This window comes from Hemitrygon akajei, chromosome 16, assembly GCF_048418815.1.
Source record: "Hemitrygon akajei chromosome 16, sHemAka1.3, whole genome shotgun sequence".
Taxonomy (NCBI): Eukaryota; Metazoa; Chordata; class Chondrichthyes; order Myliobatiformes; family Dasyatidae; genus Hemitrygon; species Hemitrygon akajei.
In genome coordinates, this window is record NC_133139.1 from 37,397,019 (window position 1) to 37,421,788 (window position 24,770).

Below are 24,770 nucleotides of genomic sequence, written 5' to 3' on the forward strand. Positions count from 1 at the left end.
CTCCCAAGTGGCAGATTCACCTGCTGCCACTTCACCTTCCTCCCTCACTAATGCACAGTACAGGCTCGTTAGCCCTATGGCCACTGAACTCCCAAGGGTGGCCTCGGTCTGGTTCTATTAAACTCCATGCAGTTGATTTCATTATTAGATTTATTTTTTAAAAATCTGGTGTCGAGCACATTCTGAACTGACATTTTTAGCGCAGACTAAAACATTCCCAGCTGTCACAGTGCTCCTGAACAGTGAAATTTTGCCTCACAGCTCATCATGTGTTTCATCCAACTCTCTTCACTGAACCCCATAAACCTGTGCTGTACTTCCCACTGCATGAAAAACTGCTGTAAGAGTACTAGTCCTGATGAAGGGTCTTGGCCCAAAGCGTCGGTTGTTCCTTTCTGTCCAGAGATGCTGCCTGACCTGCTGAGTTCCCTACAGCATTTTGTGTGCGTTGCAAGTGAGTGCAAGTTACTGTTGTTAATTTACTGTTCACATGGCATAGATGATCAGCTTTCACACTGAGACCAAGTTGTCTCACAGCCTTTGGAAGAGGCATCAGTTGTGCCATGACTCCTGGAATGGCGGGAAACAAGGAATTTTAGGATTGCCCTTGATCAGCTACTAAATACATTTAAAAAGAGGTAGTTGCATATTTCTAACATGTGCCTTTGCCAATTCTTGAAGTTAAAATATTTCGTCTGACTTCTGCCAGTTGCTGATGGTTTTCCCATTGTATTTTGGTCATTGATTTACAACCCAATAACCTCGGAGATGATCATATCCTCCCACTCCCTTGCAATAATTAAATTTTATGGCAAATAGTCTTTGTCTCCAACACTCTGAGAAATCCCAGAGTTCTGTCTGTAACCCTCACATCTGCTTTATTTTACATTACAGTTCTTACTTTGTCACTTTCGCTACGTCTGAGTTTGATGAAGAGGCCAGTATGACCCTCGAGCAATGCATTCCCGTCCCATGTAATATTTGAGACAGGAGGTCCGTCCTGATGTGATTCCTGACTGCAACAGCTCCCTGAATTGCCCCTTGGAGCCCCCTCCCATACTCAGGGCCATTTCTTCAGAATCAGAGGTGGCAGTAATCAAAGCACATCTGCTCCTGCAAAGGAAAGGACCAGTGAACTCCACAGGACCACAGCTGGAAGCTCAGGATTTGTTCACTCACACAGTTAAACCTGCAAACCAGGATCAGCAGCTAGGTCATAGACAGTGGGTTATTAGCTTTCGTTATTTTGTGGAGATTCCCTCTGATCTTCAGACGTGTCCCTTTATAATTTTCAAAGCATTTCAGTAATACATCCACTAAACAGTGCTAACATAAGCATTTCCCAGTGGTCTGTCTCCAGAGATTCCTAGGTCAAGTGGCTGTGGATTAAGTATGTGGCAGTCCTGCTGACTCGACAGGTTGTGGGTTCAAAGTCCTGCATCTGAGACAAGTGAGCTAAAACTGCAGTTCGTGTCTTGGTGTTAGTGGGTTTTGTATGAGGTCTTTAACCAGCCCTCTGCCTGCCCTCACAAGTGGATGAGATTGTTAGTCATTTAATTGCACAGCACAGAAACAAACTGTTCAGCTCATTTTGTCCATGCTGACCTTTCTGACCATTGGCACTAATCTCATTTTCTGCGTTAGGACCTTCTAATGTCCATTTAAATACTTCTGAAGCACAGCAATTGTATCTGATTCAACCAGCTCATCTGGGGGCGTGTTCCAGAGAGGGAGGGAGCAGAAAGAGAGAGAGAGCCCACGAGTTACAATAAAAATATTTTCTATAGTAATAAAATATTTTGTGTCATATCTTCAGGCAATTTCATGTAAAATCATACATCATACTGTTTATAGTGCCTTGTTTTACATTACTTTATTCTTGGTATTTGATTATGTTTCAAAAGAGTTCTGGGACTTAAATGAGCCTTAACTGGTGACCCCCATGCAGAAGGGTTCAGGCGAGGCTGCGAACCACCTACACCATCAAAGGACCTGTGCTTGTAGCATTAGTAAGGATGCCCGCCACCCCAGCCGTTACTTTTTCTCGGTTTTAATATTCTGTGAGAAGATGCAGGAGCTTGAAAACCCAGATATCTAGACTTAAGGACAGCTAGTTATCTGCTGTGTGATCTGATTTTGTGACATGGAAGGTACGTCTACCTTCAAACACCTTCAGCCAGTATCCCTAAAGCAGTGAATAGGATTATTGTCAATATGAAGCTCGTAATGTACACATTTTCTGGGGAACACTGCAATGGTGACATCCACTAAAAACCAGCTCTTCATCAACTGTAGAGCATTTTTGGGAGTTCTGAAGCCGTAAAAGGTGGAATGGTAATTGTAACCATTAAAAACGTGATTGTACTTTAGGAACAGAACCATGTGAAATTACCTTGATACACTGTTGTGCCAGATACCACTGTTTAGTTTGAATCTGGCTCCACTCAATGAACAATGACTGTGTTAAAGGGAAAGGTTGAATAGGTTAGGACGTTATTTCCTGTGTGCAGGAGTATGAGGGGTATAGACAGGGTGAATGCATGCAGGCATTTTCCCCTCAGCTTGGGTGAGTTGAGAGCTAGAGATCATATGTTTAGACTGAAAGGTAAAAGGGGAATCTTCACTCAGAGGGTGGTGGGAATGTGGAGCAAGCTGCCAGTGGAAGTGGTAGATGTGGTGAAATTTTAACATTTGACATTTAGATACATACTGTAGGTGAGTCCAGGCAGAAGACCAGGTTGGCATGGACTAGATGGGCCAAAGAGCCTGTTTCTCTGTTGTAGTGCTATATGACTCTGGTAGCTCATTCTAGTCTAAGAGATAAAGAATTTCTGAAAAGAAATCCAGAAGCAGTAGAAACAATGTTTCCTATAGATTTTGCTTGACGAGTTAGCAGAGAAGTAAATACCTGGTTATTATTGGGTGGTGCAGAGCAGGGCAGTATTTGAGTGGCTCGGCTGAAGGTGACTGTCAGGACCTGTGTAGGGTTGGTGGACGGACAAACGTGAGCTTCTTCTCTTTCACAAAACATGCTTTATTGATAAAATTTACATATATTCAGCACATAAAAACATATATCACCATTCAAAGGGCCACATCATTCTACTAATATTCCATCACTAGATAGCTGGAAATAGAAACAGAGTAGGCAATTCAACCTCCTGAGCTTCCATTCCATTTGTAAGATGATAAATGCTCTGAGATTCTCAAGTCCATCATTCAGTATTCCTTGAATGCCTATCTCGAGGAATTTCTCCCCACACTTCTCTGTAGCAAATAATTCCAAATTCTCTAGTTTCTGAGAGAAGGTCCCCTGAAGAACTGCAACTTTGCAGTTGACTCCTAAGCAACTCTGACCATGACCACTTGAGTGGAGAGGGATTATTCAGGGTGGTATTGTGAACCTCGAGTCTATGTTCCAAGAGCATACAGTGGCAGGAGGAATGCTCACCTGATAGACTACCTACCTTTCTGCCCTACTAGCCACCTGTGGTAGAGTACATAGAATCACGCATTGCACTCATTAGTCAAGGAGAACCCACAATTCTAGAGTGTATTCATGTCATCCTTGTCCAAGGGATTACCAAAAGAAAACCTGAGAGCCTCTTGAGTCCAATCACCAGCCCATCCCTACAATAGATAATAAGTGCCATTCCCATAATTTCAGTTTCTGTTTCATTTTGCATTGCCAGACTGTCTGGACTTAAAGCAAATCCCACCACATTCCCAACACCCTCAGGTCATCTGACCTGGCAGTGAAGTTGGATTAGTAGAATCAGATAGAGTATTTGCTCTCACTCCTGCTGCAGTTAATCCAGGCTCCAGAAGAACATAAAGGATATTATGTGTTGGGGAACCATGATGTCCATCTCTGGTGTCCCAATGCACTGGTGAACAGCAATCAAGGGGGGGGGGGGCGTCGAGAGGCATTTCACCCTCAAGGGTGTTCAGAAATTGAGAGCGAGTTGAAGGGAAATGTGTCAGCGCCAGGAACGTTTGCAGAATCTGCTCCTAAATCTTGTTAATGTCTAGGGGGATTGTCAAAGCTTTCCACTTTGTCTGGGAGTCCTCCAGGATCATCTTCTCTTCCAATAAGTTCACTCAGATAAGTCTGCGGTTGGTTACTTTAATATATTGTGGATGTCAGTGGCATTCTGGTGGCCTACTCAGTGGTAGGAGCAGCACACAGTGAGGAGGTTTCTCGGTCCACAGCACTCATTTAAAAGCAGAGCTTCACAGGTGCTCAGTGTCATTCTGGCAGTCTGGTCAGCTGTGGGAGCAGCTCAGAGAGGAGTACATCAAAGTATAGTAGGGACAAGTGGAGGGACCATTGTTGGAGTGGGCCAGTGTTGAAAGTGGGAGTGTCATGCTTTGGCTTAAAAGAAGCTTTGGCTCTGAGTAACTTGTCCGGGTAAGTTTCTGTTAAGTTTCCCTTTTTTATTGCTGTGTCAGGGGTACTCAGTGTAAGTTTAAATACCCATTGTGTGTTCCTCGTGTCGAATGTTGGAGTCCTGAGTGACCCAGAATCTCCCAGGGAACTACGTCTGTGTGAAGTGCATCCAGCTACAGCTCCTTGTAGACCGTGTTCGGCATCTGGAGCAGCAGCTGGATGACCTCCGGGTCGTACGGGGGAGTGTGGAGATCACTGATTGGAGTTACAGGGAAGTAGTCATCCCTGAGTTACAGGAGGTGGGTAGCTGGGTGACTGTCAGAAGAAGGAACGGGACGGTGAATAGGCAGTTAGCTCAGAACACCCCTGTGGCCATTCCCCTCAATAATAAATATACCATTTTGGGTACTGTTGTGGGGGATGAGCTCCCAGGGGAATGCCGTGCAGACCAGGTTACTGGCACTGAGCGTGGGTCTGTGGTGTAGAGGGGGAAGAGGGGAGCAGTAGTGATCAGGAACTCAGTAGTCAGAGGAGGAGACAGGAGATTCTTTGGACATGTATGGGACACCCGGATGGTATGTTAACAGGCTCGGGGACGTCTCAGATCACGTCCACAGCATTTTGGAGAAGGAAGGGAAGCAGCCAAATATCTTTGGTCATATTGGTACCGATGACATAGAAAGGAAAAGAAAAGAGATCCTGAGGAGAGAATTTAGAGAGCTAGGCAGAAAGCTGAGAAGCAGGACCTCCAGGGTCGTAGTGTCTGGATTGCTACCTGTGCCACATGCCAGCGAGGATAGAAGGAGGATGGTTTGGCAGAGAAATGCATGGCTGAGAAGCTGGTGCAGAGGGCAAGGCTTCAGGTTCCTGGAGTATTGGGATCTCTTCTGTGAGATGTATGAATGGTACAAATGTGGTGGCTTGCACCTGAACCCGAGGAGGACAAATATTTTCGTGGGCAGGTTTGTTAGAGCTGTTGAGGAGGGTTCAAACTAATTTGACAGGGGGATAGGAACTGGAGTGAAGGGACTCAGGATAGGACAGATGGTGAAAAAGCAACAGTAGCGTGCAGTCAGGAAGGGCAGGCAGATGATAGGACAAAATTGCAGCTAATAAGGTGAGTATCAGTGCATTAGAGATGAGAATCAAAAAGGGTAGCAAATACAGTACTCAAAGTGCTGAATCTCAGTGCATGGAGTATAAGAAATAAGGTGGATGATCTTGTTGCAGTTTTACAGATTGTCATGTATGATGTTGTGGCCATCAGTGAACCGTGGCTGAAGGATGGTTATAGTTGGGAGCTGAATGTTAAGGTTACACATTGTATCAAAGGGGTAGGAAGGCAGGCAAGGGGGGTATCTCTGCTGGTAAAGAATGGCATCAAGTCATTAGAAAGGTGAGACATAGGATCGGAAGTTGTTGAATCTTTGTGGGTTGAATTAAAGAAGTACAAGAGTAAAAGGACCCTGATGGCAGTTATATACAGGCCTCCAAACAGTAGCTGGGATGTGGACTACAGATTACAATGGGAAATAGGAAAGGTGTGTCAGAAGGGCAATGTTACGGTAGTTATGGGAGATTTTAGCATGCAGGTAGTTTTGGAAAATTAGGTTGGTAATGGATCTCAAGAGAGTGAATTTGTTGAATATCTATGAAATAGCTTTTTAGATTAGCTGGTCATTAAACCTACTGGGTTATCAGCTATACTAGATTCGTTGTTATGTAATAAACCAGAGGCGATTAGGGAACTTAAGGTAAAGTAACCCATAGGAGTTACTTCATATAATTGAGTTCAACTTGAAACTTGATAGGGAGAAAGTAAGGTCTGACGTAGCAGTTTTTCACTGGAGTAATGGAAATTACAGTTGTATGAGCCAGGAGTTGGGCAAAGTAAATTGGAAGGAGATGCTGGCAGGGATGACAGCAGAGCAGCGATGACTCAAGTTTCTTGGGAACTGAGGAAGGTGCAGGATAGATATACTCCAAAAGCAAAAATAAAATACTCAAATAGCGAAGTAGTACAACCTTGGCTGACTACCGAAGTCAAAGCTAATGTAAAAGCAAAAGAGAGGGAATACAGCAAAGCAAAAATTAACTAGAAGATAGAGAATTGGGAAGCTTTTAAGGACCTTCAGAATCACTAGGAGGGAAAAAATGAAATATGAAAGCAAGCTAGCAAACAATCAAGGTTGATAGAAAAAGCATTTCCAGGTATATAAAAAAGAGGTAAGTGTGGATATAGGACTGCTAGAAAATGAGGCCAGAGAAATATTAATGGGGGACAAGGAGATGGCAGATGAATTAAATAAGTATTTTGCATCAGTTTTCACTGTGGAAGACACTAGCTGTGTGCCAGGTGTTGAAGGGTGTGAGGGAAGAGAAGTGAGTGCAGTTACAATTACAAGGGAGATGGTGCTCAACAAGCTGAAAGACCTAAAGGTGCATAATTCACCTGGACCAGATGAACTGCACCCTAAGGTTCTGAAAGAGGTAGCAGTAGAAATTGTGGAAGCATTAGTAATGGCGTTTCAGGAATCATTGGACTCTGGCATGGTTCCAGAAGACTGGAAAATTGTAAATGTCACTCTACTCTTTAAAAAAGGAGGGAGACAGCAGAAAAGAAACTGTAGACCAGTTAGCCTGACCTCGGTGGTTGGGAAGATGTTGAAGTCAATTGTTAAGGATGAGGTGATGGAGCATTTGTTGACACAGGACAAGATAGGACAAAGTCAACATGGTTTCCTTAAGGGAAAATCCTGCCTGACGAACCTGTTGGAATTCTTTGAGGAGATTACAAGTAGGATAAATAAAGGGGATGCAGTGGGTGTTGTATATTTGGATCTTCAAAAGGCCTTTGATAACGTGTCATACATGAGGCTGCTTACCAAGTTAAGAGCCCATGGTATTACAAGAAAGTTGCTAGCATGGTTAGAGCGTTGGCTAATTGGTAGGAGGTAGCAGGGGTCAGTGTTGGGACTGCTTTTTATGCTGTATATCGATGATTTAGATGATGGAATAGATGGCTTTGCTGACAATTTTGCAGATGATACAAAGATTGGTGGAGGGGGAGGTAGCGTTGAGGAAACAGGAAGGCTGCAGAAGGACTGAGACAGCTCAGGAGAAGGGGCAAAAAAAGTGGCAAATGAAATACAATGTTGGAAAATACATGGTCATGCAGTATAGTAGAAGAAATAAATGTGCAGACTATTTTCTAAATGGGGAGAAAATCCAAAAATCTGAGATGCAAAGGGACTTGGGAGTCATCGTGCAAAACTCCCTAAAGGTTAACTTGCAGGTTGAGTTGGTGGTGAGAAAAGCAAATGCAGTGTTAGCGTTCATTTCAAGAGGGCTTGAATACATAAGCAGGAATGTGATGTTGAGGCTTTTCAGGCACTGGTGAGGCCTCACCTTAAGTATTGTGAATAGTTCTGGGCTCCTTATCTAAAAAAAAGATGTGCTGACATTGGAGAGGATCCAAAGGAAGTTCACAAGGATGATTCCAGGAATGAAAACCCTTTCATGTGAGGAACGTTTGATAGCTCTGGGCCGGTGCTCATTGGAATTTAGAAGGATGAGGAGGGATCTCATTGAAACCTTTTGAATGTTGAAAGGCAAAGACAGAGTAGCTGTGGAAAGGATGCTTCCCATGGTGGGGCAGTCTAGGACAAGAAGCACTGCCTCAGGATAGTGGGGCATCCATTTAAAACAGAAACACAGAGAAATTTCTTTAGCCAAATGGTGGTGAACTGTGGAATTTGTTACCACAGGCAGCTGTGGAGACCTGTTTTTTGGTGTATTTAAGGCAGAAATTAATAGGTTCTTAATTAACCACAAAGTCAAAGGTTACGGGAACAAGACCAGGGAGTGGAGCTGAGGAGGGGAAAAAATATCAGCCATGATTGAATGGCAGAGCAGAGTCGATGGGTCAAATGGCCTAATTCTGCTCCTATCCTTAAAATAAATAAATAGATTTACCCAAAAAAAGGATTGTCCCTACAGTCTAGCATAATAAAATCTGGAAAATTTTCTGTGCTGCGCTATATAATCTAAAGGCCGTAGAGAGCATAGTGTCCAAAGCTCCCTGTCCACTCCCACAGAGATGTTAAATGGTGGCAATAGTCTGGACAATGCCTTTTTTCCGTACCTATGCAGGGTCCAAGGTCATGGAAGAGGCATCCAGGTGTGTATTGAATATTGTCTGATACTTTGGCAAGTATGCAGACTCCTTCAAACATCAGTGCTTTGGAGGTGTGTGTGTAACCCACTGCTTTACTCTCTCTCACACACCAACTGTGTGGCGAGGCACAGATCAAACGCCATCTATAAATTTGCCTATGCACAACTAATGTTGGCAGAATGGTGACAAGGAGGCATACAGAAGCAAGATAGATCAGCTGGTTGAGAGGTGTCGCAACAACAACCCTGCACTCGACGTCAGTAATCAATTGTGAGCGTCCACAAGGGAAAATCATGGGAACACACATCAGTCCTCATCGAGGGATAAGGAGTAGAAAGCATGAGCAGTTCCAAGTTCCTGGGTGTCAACAGTTTTTGCTCTCTTTTTTGCATACTTGCGTAATTTATTTGATGTATTTTTAATGTAAATTGTAGTTTTTTATTATTATGTATTGCAATGTACTGCTGCGCAAATCAACAAATTTTGCGACATATGCCAGTGATATTAAACATGATTCTGATTCTAATTGTTGAACATGCCACTACTTCCATGGAGAACCGTCAACTGGCTGCTGCTCTTTCTGGACTTCCACACCTGCACACTTCGTCATGGGAATACAGCGAGCGTTGAGGGAGAGGTGTCATTCACCAGCCCACATGACCTCCTGTTGCACCTTCGGGCTCTGAGACCTGAGCTGAAAGAACAGTTCTCCTTTGAACCGTGCTCTCAGTTGCCGAGTTTGAAAAGAGATTGTTTGATGTTTCAGTTTTTGTTTATTCAAGTTTTAATTAATTGATGTCAGATATATTTTAAGTGAATAATTATGTGTTTTAATTATACGCATCTATTTTAACTTTAAAATGTCAGAAGCAGTTGTAGAAAGCCTTTGACACTACATGTTGAAAGCCCGTCAGAACAGTCTGGGGTTGAACTTCAGGTTTTGTCTCCTGAGGCCCAGTAACTACTTGTAGCTGCTTCACTTCACAGAATAAATGTGACGGCGTGGCCTTAGGGTTCTTGGGAACTGCGTGGCCACGGAAGACGAATGTGGCCATGAGAATTGTGTAGGGAGTATGCCTGAGGTTCTGTTTCTTCTTCAAAGATGCCGTCTGACCTGCTGAATATTTCCACCGTTCTCTGGTTTTTATTTCAGAATCTACAATGTTTTGCACTTTCAATTCTAGTTGGCATAGCTCTGGCTCTCACTCATGGGCTCATCCAATTTAAACATAAAAGCTGTACTTTTGATGTACTTTGTGTGTGTGCCAGTTGGTAGAACTACCGAATCTTGATTCTGTCGGAATAATTACTACTTTTATTTTATGTTACGGCTTCTTCCCCTTCCTTTTCAGTCCCGATGAAGAGCCTTAGCCTGAAACACTGCTGTTCGTTCCTTTCCATTGATGCTGCTTGACCTGTTCATTTCCTCCAACATTTCGTGTGTTACTACTGAATCCATCAAACAGAAGGCTGGAAACATTCGATGTGGTTTTAGATTCTTCTGAGAGTTCCCTATTAAGTGACCACAGATCAATTGCTGAAGGTCTTAAAAATAGTTAATTTCATTATAGGCTAGAGTGTTCAGTTCTCCCTAGTCAGGTACAGAATGGTTAGGGAGAACACCTGACTGCACTAATCCATCAGGCACCTCCAGCTCAGCTCTGTTACAGTAGAAAACCATTCTCAACCTTCTGTGCTGTGATTTGCATGAGCCTGTAGTGGAAAAGTCATTAGATCAGCCGGGTGTCCAGCGTGCCCAGGTTTGTAAAGGATTACGCCTATACCCATTCATTAGAAGGAAAATGGTCTGATGGTACTTAAGCAGGGATCAGGCTGGACCTGGGATGTCACACAAGATGGAAGCAACATAATGATATCCCCCGTAAAGATCGGAGGAAAAAGGGAGACAGTTACAGAGCCATAGAACACTACAGCACAGAAACAGGCACTTTGTCTCATCTGCTCCGTACTGAATTATTAATTTACCTGGTCCCATCGACCTGCACCTGGACCATAGCCCTCCATACCCCTTATCCAGATTTCTCTTCAATGTTGAAATCAAACCCGCATGCATCACATCTGCTGGCAGCTCGTTTACCCTACCTACACCCATCATAGTTGGAAAGGAGAACCAGATTCTTCAATTGCAATCACGAACAAGAGAAAATCTGCAGATGCTGGAAATCCAAGCAATACCCACAAAATGCTGGAGGAACTCAGCCAGCCAGGCAGCATCTATGGAAAAGAGTACAGATGATGTTTTGGGCCGAGACCCTTCATCAGAACTGGAGAAAAAAAGATGAGAAGTCAGAGTAAGAAGGTGGGGGGAGAGGAAGAAGAAACACAAGGTGATGGGTGAAACCAAGAGGTGAGAAGAGGGATGAAATAAAGAGTGGGGAAGTTGATTGGTGAAAGTGATAAAGGGCTGGAGAAGGGGGAATCTGATAGGAGAGGACAGAAGGCTGTGGAAGAAAGAAAAGAGGGGAGGAGCACCAGAGGGAGGTGATGGGCAGGTAAAGAGATAAAGTGAGAGAAGGAAAAGGGAATGGGGAATGGTGGTGGGGAGGGGAGGCATTACTAGAAGTTTGAGAAATCGATGTTTATGCCATCAGGTTGGAGGTTACTTGGAACAGTCTAGGCTCCAAGCCCACACTGGTGACAGTTCTGCACTTTTCCTGCACTGCATCTATAACTGCATTGGTGCTGCTTCCTGCACCCATGTGGAACTCTTCAACTTCATCAACTTTGCATCCAACTTCCACCCTGCCGTCAGGTTTACCTGGTCCATTTCCAACTCCTTCCTTCTCTTTTGCAATCTCTCTGTCTCTATCACTGGAGACAGCTTATCTACTGATGCCTATTATAAACCCTCTGACTTTCACAGCTACCTCAGCTATATCTCTTCCCACCCTGTTACTTGTAAAAATGCCATCCCCTTCTCTCAATTCCTCCGTATCAGCCGCATATGCTCTCAGGATGAGGGTTTTCATTCCAGAATAAAGGAGATGTCCTCCTCCTTCAAAGAAAGGGGCTTCTCTTCCTCCACCATCAACACTGCCCTCACCGGATTTCTTCCATTTCACGCACATCTGCCCTCACCCTGTCCTCCCGCCACCCCTCCAGGGTTAAGGTTCCTCTTGCCTTTACCTACCACCCTACCAGAGTCTGCATCCAGCACATAATTCTCCTTAACTTCCGTCAACTCCAATGGAATCCCAAGCACATCTTTCCCTCCCACCCACTTACTGCTTTCCGCAGTGATCGCTCTCTACGCAACTCCCTGGTCCATTCATCCCTCGCCACCGATCTCCCTCCTTGAACTTACCATTGCAGGTGGAACAAGTGCTACATCTGCCCCTATGCCTCCTCTCTCACTACCATTCAAGTCCTCAAACAGTCCTTTAAGTGAGGGGGCACTTCACCTGTGAATCTTTTGGAGTCATCTGCTGTATGTGGTGCTCCCAGTGTGGTCCCCTGTATATCAGTGAGACCCAACATAGATTGGGAGACCACTTCACTGAGCATCTATTCACCATCCACCAGTAAAAGTGGGATCTCCCAGTGATCACCCATTTTAATTCCACTTTCCATTCCCATTCCAACATGTCAGTCCATGGCCTCTTCTACTGTCACTATAAAGCCACATTCAGGTTGGAGGAGCAATGCCATAGATTCCATCTGGGTAGCCCCCCTCTGCCATCCGATTCCTAAATGGACATTGAAGCTTTGGACACTACCTCACCTTTTTTAATATACAGTATTTCTGTATTTGGACATTTTTTATAATCTATTCAATACACGTAATTGATTTACTTGTTTATGTATTATTATGTTTTATTTTATTTATTATTATTATTATTTCTCTCTCTGGTAGATTATGTATTGCATTGAACTTCTGCTGCTAAGTTAACAAATTTCGCGTCACGTGCTGGTGATAATAAACCTGAATCTGATTCTGATGGTATGAGCATCGATTTCTCAAACTTCCCATAAAGCCCACCTCTTTTCACCATTCCATTCCCATCTCCCTCTCTCATTTTTTCTCCTTACCTGGCCATCACTTCCCTCTGGTGCTCCTCCCCCTTCTCTTTCTTCCAGCCTTCTGCCCCCTCCTCCAGCCCTGTATCTCTTTCACCATTCAACTTTCCAGCTCTTTACTTCACCCCTCCCCTCCTCCCAGTTTCACCTGTCACCTGTGTGTCTTCCTCCCCTTCCCCAACCTTCTTACTCTGTCTCTTCATCTTTTTCTCCCCAGTCCTGATGAAAGGTCTCGGCCCGAAACATTGACTGTACTCTTTTCCATAGATGCTGCCTGGCCTGCTCGGTTTCTCCCGCAACTTGTGTGTATTTCTTCAATTGCAATAATGGAATGCACTTTTGGAATTGAAGCTGGGATAATGGCCTTGATTTATGAACATTATGGTTTGAGATACAGTATTGTGCAGAAGTCTTGGATGCATATATATAGCTAGGGTGCCTAAGACTTATGCACATTGCTGTATATATATACGTGGAGCAGAGAGAGTGTTTGTAAATCTGGCGAGAGCAAAGAATGTTGAGAAAGATGGGGTGGAGTGCCACATGAGGGTTGTGGGACAGGTGGCAGAGAAGGAGTGCCAGGGGTGGATGCAGGTATACCCAGCCTTGAGATACCAGACAAGATAATTTAATTACAAAAAATTGATTTGTTAATCATTACAGAATGTCGCTCTGGTGCTTCCTGCACCCTCTCTTCGCCCTTCCCCTTTTTGCAATCATGATTCCCTTTCCCTTGCTCCCTTCTCACTCTCAGTCTAAAGTAGAGACCCATATCAGAATCAGCACTGTACTTTATGCTTAAATGCATTCCTTGCTAAAATTGGTGCTATCCTTATTTCCATCTATTCTAGGCTTTCAACATATCTTATTTGATATTTCTGCACTTTTCTAAACATTTGCGCTTTATTTGTCTACCTGCACTGTACTTTCTCAGTAACACTATATTCCGTATTCTGTTTTTTGTTTTTCATTTGTAGTACCTCGATATACTTATCTGTCTGGATAGCATGTAAACAAAGCTTTTTGCCTTACAAGTGCCAAAAATTAACCAAGTACCAATCGGGTCTGGTCAGCACTAAGAGAATTGATCTCAGCCAAGGAGACTGCATTCTATTGGGATCTTTGTTGTGATCCAGTGCTGGAAATAAATGTCGAGTAAAACTGTCTGGGCTCAAACAGTGAAATTGGATTTGGGCTCCCAAGTGTGAAATATTAACCAGCATTCATTAGAGGAAGAGGGGAAAATAAGCATCAGAACACCCTATTCAGAAGCCGTTTCTTTCTCCACAGACATGAAGCACAGCATAGTCTTTGTCGGAAATGGACCCGGAGCAAGCCCTGGCCTCACAGAGAGGCTGGATTTTCAACGGATACTGAAAGTAAACAGGACCCTTTTCGTTGGTGGAAGGTAAATGTAGTGACTGTGATTCAAACTCTTCCAAATGTTATATCATTATCAGTTAAGATAATCTTTTTAATAATTCTGTTTCTTATTTTTAAATGAGATTGTAATGCTATGCAATGTCTCCATGGTATTTTTGTTATTCGACTGAAATGTTAATGCATTAACATAAAAGTTTAGAAGAGTTTTGACCTCAATTAGTTTTGACATTGGCTTTGCAGATGAAAACTTTATTGTGTGAAAACTACTCAATAGTGAGTCAATGTATTCTGGGACTGTACACACAAATGTAAAGCATGCATATTCAATTGTTGGTGGGGGAGGGGCGAGGTAATCTTAGCTGAAGTGATTTTGCATGCCTGGATGAAAATCAGTCAAAATAATACTGCTCTCATTACCAATCTGTGAATCCACTGTGGTGCCTTCATGAATGTGTGCATGAACAGTTAGTGTCTGTGTATAGGGATAAGTGTGTGTGTATGTGTGTGTGGTCCCAACTAACTTGTCAGGGTTGCCACTTTGAATGTAAATGAGGTGACTATTCTACATTGCTGCCAATCGTAATGCAACAGTGACATACTCCTACTCCCATCCCATCTGGGCAAAGTCAATGTCAACCTGGTTAAAGCAGCCACAGACATACATATACATAACACTGTTTATCTTGAGGGGGTGATATGTAATGCCTGATTGAGTTGGTTCTTAGTTACTTTAAGTCCACAACAGAAAATTGCTCAAAGCGAAGCTTGGTTAATGTCACTCAAGATACATTAGTGAAATGGAAATATCATATTGTACAGCTGGGAATGATTTCTAAGGTTCAAGTCTTCATTCAAATTTTAGTTTGTGGCTAGAGAATGCTGATGCTTGAGCCTTGCAGCAATTAGACATCTTGAAGATTTATCTCGCTCTGTTCTTCCTCCTTTGCCGTGCACAAAATACTGGTGATCAAAATGAAAAGAAAATGATTTACCAGGATCAGCATAGTGCGGGTGGCATCAATGGTCTATCGATATGTCTGGTTCTTGCCAACCCACCATTTCACTTCCTGATGGAAATATCGCCTCCCTAAAAGCATCGATCAGATCCATAATGAATGCAGCTGGTTTCCCTTAAAACAATGTCATTATTTACATCCTCTTGGATCTTTTAATCGTTTGTAAATGAAGAAATGTTTATAGTCATGAAAAAGATCTAATTTCATGTCAAAGATAAAGATAGTTCATGAAAAGCTTGGCTCAGGTAGGTCTTAAGAAGCTAAGAGAGTATGAGAGAGAGGAAAACAAATAGGAAAGCTGTAGGCAGAAAGTTAACAATTTGAAACCAAACGACTAAAGCCTGGGCTCTAATAGTGGAGGAAAGTAGGTGGCAGATGGGCGCAAAGGCCTGGGTTGGAAGAATGCAGAGATCTCAATGGGTGTGGGACTGGCGGAAGTGACACTCAGTTCTGTGAGGGTTTGAACACACAGCCGAGAATTAGTTTAGGAACTAATACAGTTCATCAATCACAGCAGCAGACTTGAGATGAGTTAGAATACAAGCAACAGAGTTTTGAATAAGAACAGGGTTATAAAGGATGGTAAAATTGTTAGACATGCACAGACAGTAAATCTGAAGGTAACAAAAGCACATCAGCAGGATATAGGTTTCAGCTAGGATGGAGCTGACATTACAGAGGTGGAAGTGTGGCTGTTTTGATGAAGGAGGTGATTTGGGGTCAGAAGCTCAGGTCAGGGTCAGATAGGACCCTGAGGTTACAGACTGTCTGATTCAGACTTGGACAATGGCTATGGGCTAACTGGAGCCACATGTCAGTGATGGGGGATGGGTTGCCGAGTTACAAGCAGCTGTGGTACAGAAGAAAATAATAACCTCACTATGAATATTTCTAATATTATGGCAGTTTTATCACCAACAGCGAGACCATCAAATATTCTCTGAATTAATCACTCTACTGACATCAGTTCTAAGGAGAAGCTCAAATCCAATAGTGGGAGTTCAATTGGCTTTTTCAAACTCATATTCACAGAGTCATACATCACAGAAATAGGTTGTTTAACCCTTCATGCCCATGCCACCCTTCTTGCCCAGTCTATTTGCCTGAATCATTTTATGCCCTGTCTGTTTTAGCTGCTCACTTCCAGGAAGTCACACCTGAAGCCAGGAGTACAAATGACACAAGCCTGGGCATCTACCTGTCAATTGGCTTTCAGGTCTGAATAAACTCACCCCTGATCTTCACACAAACAATCCTCATAATGGACACTCCCTCTACTTGATATCAGTGGGCAGATGTCCAGAGAGTGTCCGCAGCAAAACAAAAACACAGCAAATAATTTTCTGTAAAATTTCTTCCAGCAAGGCTGCTGTAAAATTTCCTTCTCTTAAGTTCCTTTCCTTTCTTTACCTAAACTGAGAACCTTGCATACAAGATTTACTGAAGTAGTACAAGAATGATTTGACACAAGTGAATGATTTTACAGTCTCGTCCTCGACCTCTGCCAACAGTTCACGAAGGAACAGTATATTATTTATATGAAAGCGTTGACAGAGGTGTTTGAAATACAAGTGACATAAAAATGTTAAGCCTACTTGAACTAGAGAGACATAAATAAAGTCTTTTTCCTGCTGACAATCAGTCATATATCACTCACGCATTCTAATGAATATATGGAATTAATTGAAGGAGTACTCAGAATATATGGCCTCTCCTTTAAAGGGCTTATTACTCCAGTTTCCTCCCATTCTCTTGAAAATACCAGCTAAACATGGGCAGCATGGGGGTGCACCACCTATCGCTCCTGCCTCACAACTCCAGGGATGCTGGTTGAATCCAGACCTCAGGTAATATCTGTGTGGAGATTCCATGTTTTCCTTGTGACCACGAAGTTTCTGCCAGGTACTTCAGTTTACATCCACATTCCAAAGATGCGCTGGTAAGTTAGCCGCCTCCTGTAAGTTACTCCTTAATGTAGGTAAGTGGCAAAAGAATCAATTGGGTCTTGATGAGCACGTGAAGACAAATAAAATAACAGGGCTGCCACGGATATTAAGGGGGCAGCTAATGGAGTCCTGAAGAAGGGTCTCTGATCGAATTGCTGACTGTTTATTCATTTCTACAGATTCTGCCTAACCTGCTGAGCTCCACCAACATTTTGTGTCTGCTGCGTTGGATTTCCAGCATTCGCAGAATTTCTTGTGTTTATAATAGGATTGTTGTTGGAGCTGGCATAGGCCATTGGTGCTCTTCTGTGACATAATTAGTATGACTTATGAGTACTTGGAATAGAATAGAACTTTACTGTCGTTGTTCAGAATGACAAGAGTGGGGTGCTACTCCAGTCCGTGTAAACCCGTTATTTGCAATGTATGCCTGACAGCTTAATTACATTTTTTAAAAAGTTCCCATGTTTACATGCAACAAGTGGCTTTGATAGTCTATAATATTCAAAGGCCACTGTAAGCCGGGGTGTAGCATTATTCAACTGCACAACAGCCCTCAGGTAGAAGCTGCTTTTCAGCCTTACTGTCTTGGGTACGATGTTTCTGTATCTCCTATCTGATAGCAGGAGGTTGAAAAGACAGTGTTTGGGATGAGGTGATGTTGCAAGCTCACTGTAGGCATCGATAGTTGTAGATTGTTTCCGGGCATGGCGTTGAGTCCCAGTGATGTGCTGAGCCGTCCTAATCACTGTGTTGGAGTGCTTTGTGATCTGTCTTGCTGCAGCTAGAGTACCACACTGTCACTCCATATGTCAGTATCTTTTCTACCTCGCATTGATAAAAGTTGGCCAACAACGTTTAGGGCAGATTAACTCTCCTTAAGCACCTCAGGTGGTATAGACACTGTTGTGCCTTCCTTACTATTGAGGTTGTGTTGATGGACCTTGATGTGAGTCTCCAAACTGGAGACCCTTTCCACTACCTCGCCGTTTGTGAATAGTGGGGCTTGTTTGGGACCTCTTGTCTTCCAGAAGTGCATTATCATTTATTTTGTCTTCTTGATGTTGAGTGATAGGTTGTGGTTCCTGCTCCAATCGAACAGTCAGCATGTTTGGTAGAATGGTGTTTAAGGCCGAGCTGTAATCAATGAATATCATCCTGAAGTAGGTGTCTTTGTGCTCCAGCTGTTCCAAAACAATATGAAGGGCAATAGTAATGACATCGCCAGTTGATCTATTGTAGGCAAACTGGTGCAGGTCCAAGGTAAGCACGAGGAAATCTGCAGATGCTGGAAATTCAAGCAACACACACAAAATGCTGGTCCTGACGAAGGCTCTCAGCTTGAAACGTCGAATGTACTTCTTCCTATTGATGCTGCCTGGCCTGCTGTGTTCCACCAGCATTTTGTGTGTGTTGCAGGTCCAAGGTAGCTGGGATTACATTCTTCATATGGGGCATAACCAGTCATTCCAGGCATTTGATAACTATGGCACCGGTCTGTGGTCATTAAGACATGTTGTCGCTGACATCTTGGGGATTGGTATGTTGGTTGCTGCTTTGTATTATGCCGGAGCCGTAGCCTGGGACAGTAAGAGGTTGTAAAGATCCATTAGAACTTCCACCAGCTGGTTGGCGCAGCCCCTGAGGACCAGTCCGTGTACGCTGTCTGGTCCCACTCCTCTACATGCGTTAACGTTATGGAGTATAAGCCTCTGCTTGTGCAGTTCCTCCCTTCGATGTTAATCCCCTCATCAGTGGTTCCTTATTGTCCTTACCGAAGCGAGCAAAGAAATTGATCAGCTCATTGGCTAGTTTGGCATCACCATGAGCAAAACAGGAGAGCTTCTTACATTGTCACCTTGTTACATGCGTGAGCCGTAGTGTAAGAGTCATATGGCTATTTAACACTGGCAAGTTTAGACTTGCTCTCAGTTGCTGTCCACTCATTAACACATATCCAACAGTGACCACTAAAGGCACCCAAGAGAAGAAATAATGCATTGGAGAATTCCAAAGATACCCAATCAACGATTGAAGAGATTTCTCTTTATCTCTGTACTGAATGGCTAATCCATTTTTCTCAGACTGATCCCTTGTTCTGGACTTCCCAATGTGCAGGAAAGATTACTATGCCACACAATGAAATCACCTCTCGTTCTTCTAAACCAATGAGAATACAGGCATCCTCCACTTCACAGGACAATTTCCTTATTCCAAAAATAGGTGGGTTGAGTTTTTTATTCAACCCCATCTGATCCAAGGATGTCTTTCCTTAGGTAGGGAGACCAGAATGCTGAGTGCTCCAGGTGTCAACTCTTAAAGCTCCTTTAGTAAGTCATCTTTATTCTTGCACTCTCCTCTGAGCATATTCATCTTCTATTCACTTACATAATTGAGGCTACATATTAATTTCCTGTGATTCATCAATGAGAATACACAGATCCCTCACTCTGCTGACATTTCCCACTATTTTAGCTTTCTAAGATACTATTTTCCTTCTATTTTCCATCTGGTGGAGAACTTTATCTTTCCCCACGTTATCCATGTTCTTTTCCTGTAAGTGCCCTTTTGTAGTCCACTGCATTCTCATCACAGCTTAACCTTCCATCCAGTTTTGTATCATCACTGTACATACAGTAACTCTCATCTGACTTACTAATGTTGGTTGTAAACAGCTGAGGTTCAAGTACTGTCACTCCTTGCACTTCTCAATAATTTGCAGTGTTTTCAATCAAAATATCCCTTTTATTGTGTTTCTTTGGTCTATTAGCCAATGCTCAGTTCATGCAAGGATCGCCAATTTAATTTTATACAATGCCTTTTAAATCTTTGTCAACTGTTCATTGAAAATCTGAATCCACCTCCTTTAGTTTACCCATATCTATCCTGTCAGCTGCAATCTTTATAAAGCTCCAACACATTTATTAAACATAAGATTCTTTTCATGTGTTGATTCTGCCCAGTCATATTATGATTTCTAAGTGCTCTGTTACCTTGTCCCTAATAATAGATTCCAGCATTTCTTTCACTATTATTTATGTACTCTGAGATTTCGGAAACAGTCAACGCTTGATTTTAAATGCATTCAACAAACACCTACTTGACAAATCAGCATTGTGTTGTTCTCTCGTTATGAATAACGTTATTGACAACCTTCAGGGCAGCTTAATGTTTCCAAATAAATCCAAAGGAAACCATTGTTTCTTTCATAACCAGATTGCCTTTTCCTTTCCATTGCTATGGGGGTGGCGTTGTTTTCAAATATATTTTTTCAACTCAATAAAGCAAATTTACTCATCTGAATCTGCCAAGATTTCTTTTTTATATCCTGAAAGTAAATTATCCAACCAAAGTTTTATTCCACTGCTGTGCTATGAGATACCAATCCTCAACACTTTTTCCTCCAGCCTTTAAATGACATGACAAGACCAAGAGCACTGCCATAAATTGGCTTCTATCCTCGAATGGCAGCAACGTTTCCTGATCACTATCATTTTCTGTCCTCATTTGGAGAAAAAACAGGAACCTGTGATCAAAGTGATCTAGAGTGTAGTATTCCTCACAGTATTAGTCTTCAAGCAACCATATAAGATTGGGTTGAGGTATTGTACAGTTGTTGTACCCTAGGTAATCACACAGAAATATGATATAACAGTATTGTAAAATTTCAGAAAGATAGCCTCAAAATCCTTATGAACAGAGATTACTTGCAAATTTTCCTGGGCAGTTCTTGGAGAACTGAAAACTTGAAAATTTTCAAGTAAATACCAGCACTCAGCAGCAGAAGGGGTAAAAAAAACGGTTTAGTGCAAATCGAAGAATTGGATTACAAAGCCTGGGGACTGAAACTGATACTCTCCCTTCTGCAGTCAGTGTACACAGAGTAACAACCTCAGTATGCTTTCTATCCTAGTAGTTGAAGAATATGCAGTCACTTCCAATTAGTGGCACAATTGATTAGTGACTGAAATGGTTTGTCCTTAGAATGCCAATGTAAAAGGAAACCTGTTTCATTGGCATTGAAAAGGAGAGAACAAAATTGATACTCCATTTTCAGTTCAGAGCTGCCTTTAGTAGCCTCAAACTACTAAATAAGTGTAATTTTTGTATTTATAGAATGTAGTCATGCAGCCGTGAAACTGACCTTTTGGTCCACTGAGCCTGCTCCAACCATCAGGACCCCATTTAAACTAATGCCACAGTAATCCTATAATTTTCGTCAAATTCCCATTGAAATCCCGCAGAGTCTATAACTTACCCACATGCCAGGGGCAGTTTGCATTGGCTAATTAACTTAGAAATTGTGTGCCTTTGGGATGGGGGTGGAGACTGGAGAATCCAGCGGAGACCCACGTGGTCAGAGGCGGAACGTGCATGTACTCTTACACCAGAGTTCAGGATGGAACACGGGTGGCTGGAGTGGGAAGGCAGAAGCTCCGCTCTGCCACCCTTATTGCTTTTCTGCATCAAAATATTTCAAAGAATTTTGAAGTAAAGCATGCTGAAGTTTAATGGGTGTTTTAATTTGTTCTCAAGATGTGCTCACTGTGAAAGGCCCACACTCATTATCTGGTAGTTTTCTATTCCTTGCTATGGGTCAACCATGTAGTTACTGAGCAAAAGGCACACTCAGTCTCCACCATGTCATGTCATGTTCTGGCATGAGAACTTTTTCAAGCGCTGTTGTAACAGTGTATTCCATCAGGTCTGGTGTGCTGCTACTAACGATATGGTAGTGAGAGAAGCCTAGAATGGTCACAGCTGAGAGATTTCCAAATTTTAACTCCATCGGAAAGCAGAAGGTTGGTTGCTTCCATGTTCAGCTTCATAAATCAGAACAAAATCATTGGAAGCAGGATGAAGATAAATGCTCACTTTGCATTCATTATACATAGTTAATAACTGCACAGGAAAAATAGGTAACATGATTTGGTAATGATCTGGATGATGCAATTGATGGCTTCATGACTAAGTTTGTGGATGATCGAAAGATAGGTGGAGTGGCAGGTAGTGTTGAGGACACGGAATCTGCAGAACGGGTTGGGACAGATTAGGAGAATTAGTGAAATGGCAGATGGAATACAGTGCAGGGAAGTATATAGTCATGTTCTTTGGTAGAAAGAAGAAAAGTAAAGGCTATTTTCTAAATGAGGAGCAAATTCAGAAATCAGAGGTGTAAATGTACTTGTAGTTCCAGTGCAGGATTCTCTAAAGGTTAACTTAACTTTCAGCTGAGTTGGTAGTATGGAAGACAAATGCAATGCTAGCATTCATTTTGAGAATGTAAAAGCAAGAATATAATGCTGCGGCATTATAAGGCATTGGTCAAACCACATTTGGAGTATTGTGAGCAAATTTGGGCCCCTTATCTAAGAAAGGATCTGCAGGTATTGGAAAGGGTCCAGAGGAGGTTTTCAGGAATGATCCTAGGAATGAAAGGATTAATGTGTGAGAAGCATTTGATGGCTCTGTGTCTGCACTTGCTGGGAGCTTAGAAGAATGAGGAGGAATCTTACTGAAACTTACCAAATATTATAAGACCAAGAGAGAGTGATTGTAGAGAGGATGTTTCTAATAGTGGGGGAGTCTAGGACCAGAGGGCACAGCCTCAGGATAGAAGGTCTTCCTTTAGAAATAAGATAAGAAGGAACTTCTTTAGACAGAAAGTGGTGAATCTGGGGAATTCATTGCCACAGGCAGCTGTGGAGACCAAGTCACTGGTTATATATAAAGCGATGATTTAGTATGAGGGATAGTAGGAGAATAGAGTTGAGAGGGAAAATAAATCAGCAATAATCAAACAGTAGAGCAGATACAGTAGGCAGAAAGACCTAATTCTGCTCCTATGTCTACTGGTCAGAATCAGATTTAATATCACCGGCATATGTTGCAGAAATTTGTTGTTTTGCAGCAGCAGTATATTGCCATACATAATAACAAAAGCTATAAATTACAATAAAAAGTATATATAAAAGAGAGAATTAAATAAGTAGTACAAAAAAAGGGGAAAAAGACTGAAGTAGTGTTCAAGGGTTGATTGTCCATTCAGAAATCTGATGGTGGAGGGTAAGAAGCTGAAATGTTGAGTGTGTGCCTTCAGGCTCCTGTATCTCCTCTTTGATGGTAGCAATGAGAAGAGGGCATGTGTTGTGTGATGGGGTTCTCTAATGATGGATGCCACATTTTTGAAGGTGTTCTGGATGTAGAGAAGGCTAGTACTCATGGTGGAGATGGCTGAGTTTACAACTTTCTGCAGCTTCTTCTGATCCTGTGCAGTGGCCCCTCCACATCGGATGGTGATGCAACCAATTAGAATGTTCTCTACGGTATGTCTGTAGAAATTTGTGCTTATGGTGACATACCAATTCTCCTCAAACTCCTAATGAAATATAGCTGCTGTCATACCTTCTTTGTAATTTCGTCAATATGTCAGGCCCAGGATATATCCTCAAGTATGCTGACTCAGAAATCATCCATGATTGAAAGGCAGAGCAGACTCAATGGGCCAAATGGCCTAATTCGGCTCCTATGGTTTTCTGATCTTATGGAAAATTCAACAGAATTATATCAGGAGTGAAATTTTACTAGGCAGCTTGATAATCTAAAATGCGGTTTGATCACTCTGTTTCACATAACAACACATAAGAAGGCCAGCTGGCCCATCAGACAAGTAGTGGACTCAGCTCAATACATGGCAGATCCCTCCCCATTATTGGATTCATCAATATGAGGTGCTGGCTCAGGAAGGTAACATCTACTTTCAAAGATCTCACTAACTGGGCTATGCCATTTTCTGACATCTACTATCAGGCAGGTGGTACAGAAGTCTGAAGTCTAACACCACCAAGTTCAAGACCTGCTACTTCCCTTCAGCCATTTAGTTCATGAACCAACTTGTACAATGCTAATCACTACCTCAGTATTGCAACGTTACAGCCACCTTGCACTGTAATGGACTTTGGTTTTGTTCTACTTGTGTTCTATCATGAATATTTTTTCCTCATGAACATTATGTATCTGTAGCTATGTACCCGTAGTGCTGCTGCAAGTTTGTCATTGAACTTGTGCATGTAAGAGTGTACTTGACTTTGACGTACATGTGTGTCATCAGCAGAGCAATCCCATCAGTACCGCTCCTCCTTTTATTTGTCTGCTCTCTGTCACATGCCAATCAATTCCCCTCTGTTTCCTTTGCCACTAACCTGCGCTGGTGGGGTAGGGGGTAATTTATATTGCCCAGTTAACATACCAGCACAGCTATGGACGTGGGAGGAGTCGAGAACATCCAGGTTGTCACAAGAAAATCATGCAAGCTTCACACAGTATCCCAGATCAAGATCAAATCTGGGCTGCTGCAGTTGTCAGGGCCTGATTTAACCCCTTGCCAAACTAACCAAGCACCATTCTGGAATCAAAGCCTCAATGAATTTCCCCAAAACATGAATTATTATGTTTGGATCTAAAAAGTTGGGGAAAAAATGTTCTGAAGGGAGGTTTCCCAATTAGATATGACCCAAGATCTGAACATGAAAGTCTTAGGATGCAGTGCCGAAACTTACACAGTGGTGTTGCTGAATGAGGCATATATTTAGCAACAGTAAAATATTATTTGAGGGTAAACCAATTTTCCTCATGTTTGATTGTTGACTGAATATTCAGTGAGTCGTAAATCTTTCTGATATTTTAGTTGACCAAATTTATTTAAATATGTTTGCAGTTGGCTGAATGTCATTAAACATGTGCATAAATAAGAATGATTAAACATAGAATGATCAAACAGATGTGGGACAGTTAATTAAATATGTAATAATCAGATGCAG

General features: G+C 42.4%; 1 protein-coding gene across 10 annotated transcripts in view; it reads left to right on the forward strand.

The window, feature by feature from the left end:
• The window catches only part of sema6bb (sema domain, transmembrane domain (TM), and cytoplasmic domain, (semaphorin) 6Bb), a 533,030-nt gene that overhangs the window by 246,834 nt on the left and 261,426 nt on the right, over nucleotides 1-24,770 (forward strand). For all 10 annotated transcript variants that reach the window (XM_073068714.1, XM_073068715.1, XM_073068716.1 and 7 more), the window contains one exon: nucleotides 13,896-14,013. In XM_073068714.1, the coding sequence (XP_072924815.1) occupies nucleotides 13,896-14,013 (118 nt within the window). The remainder of the gene's footprint in view (nucleotides 1-13,895; nucleotides 14,014-24,770) is intronic.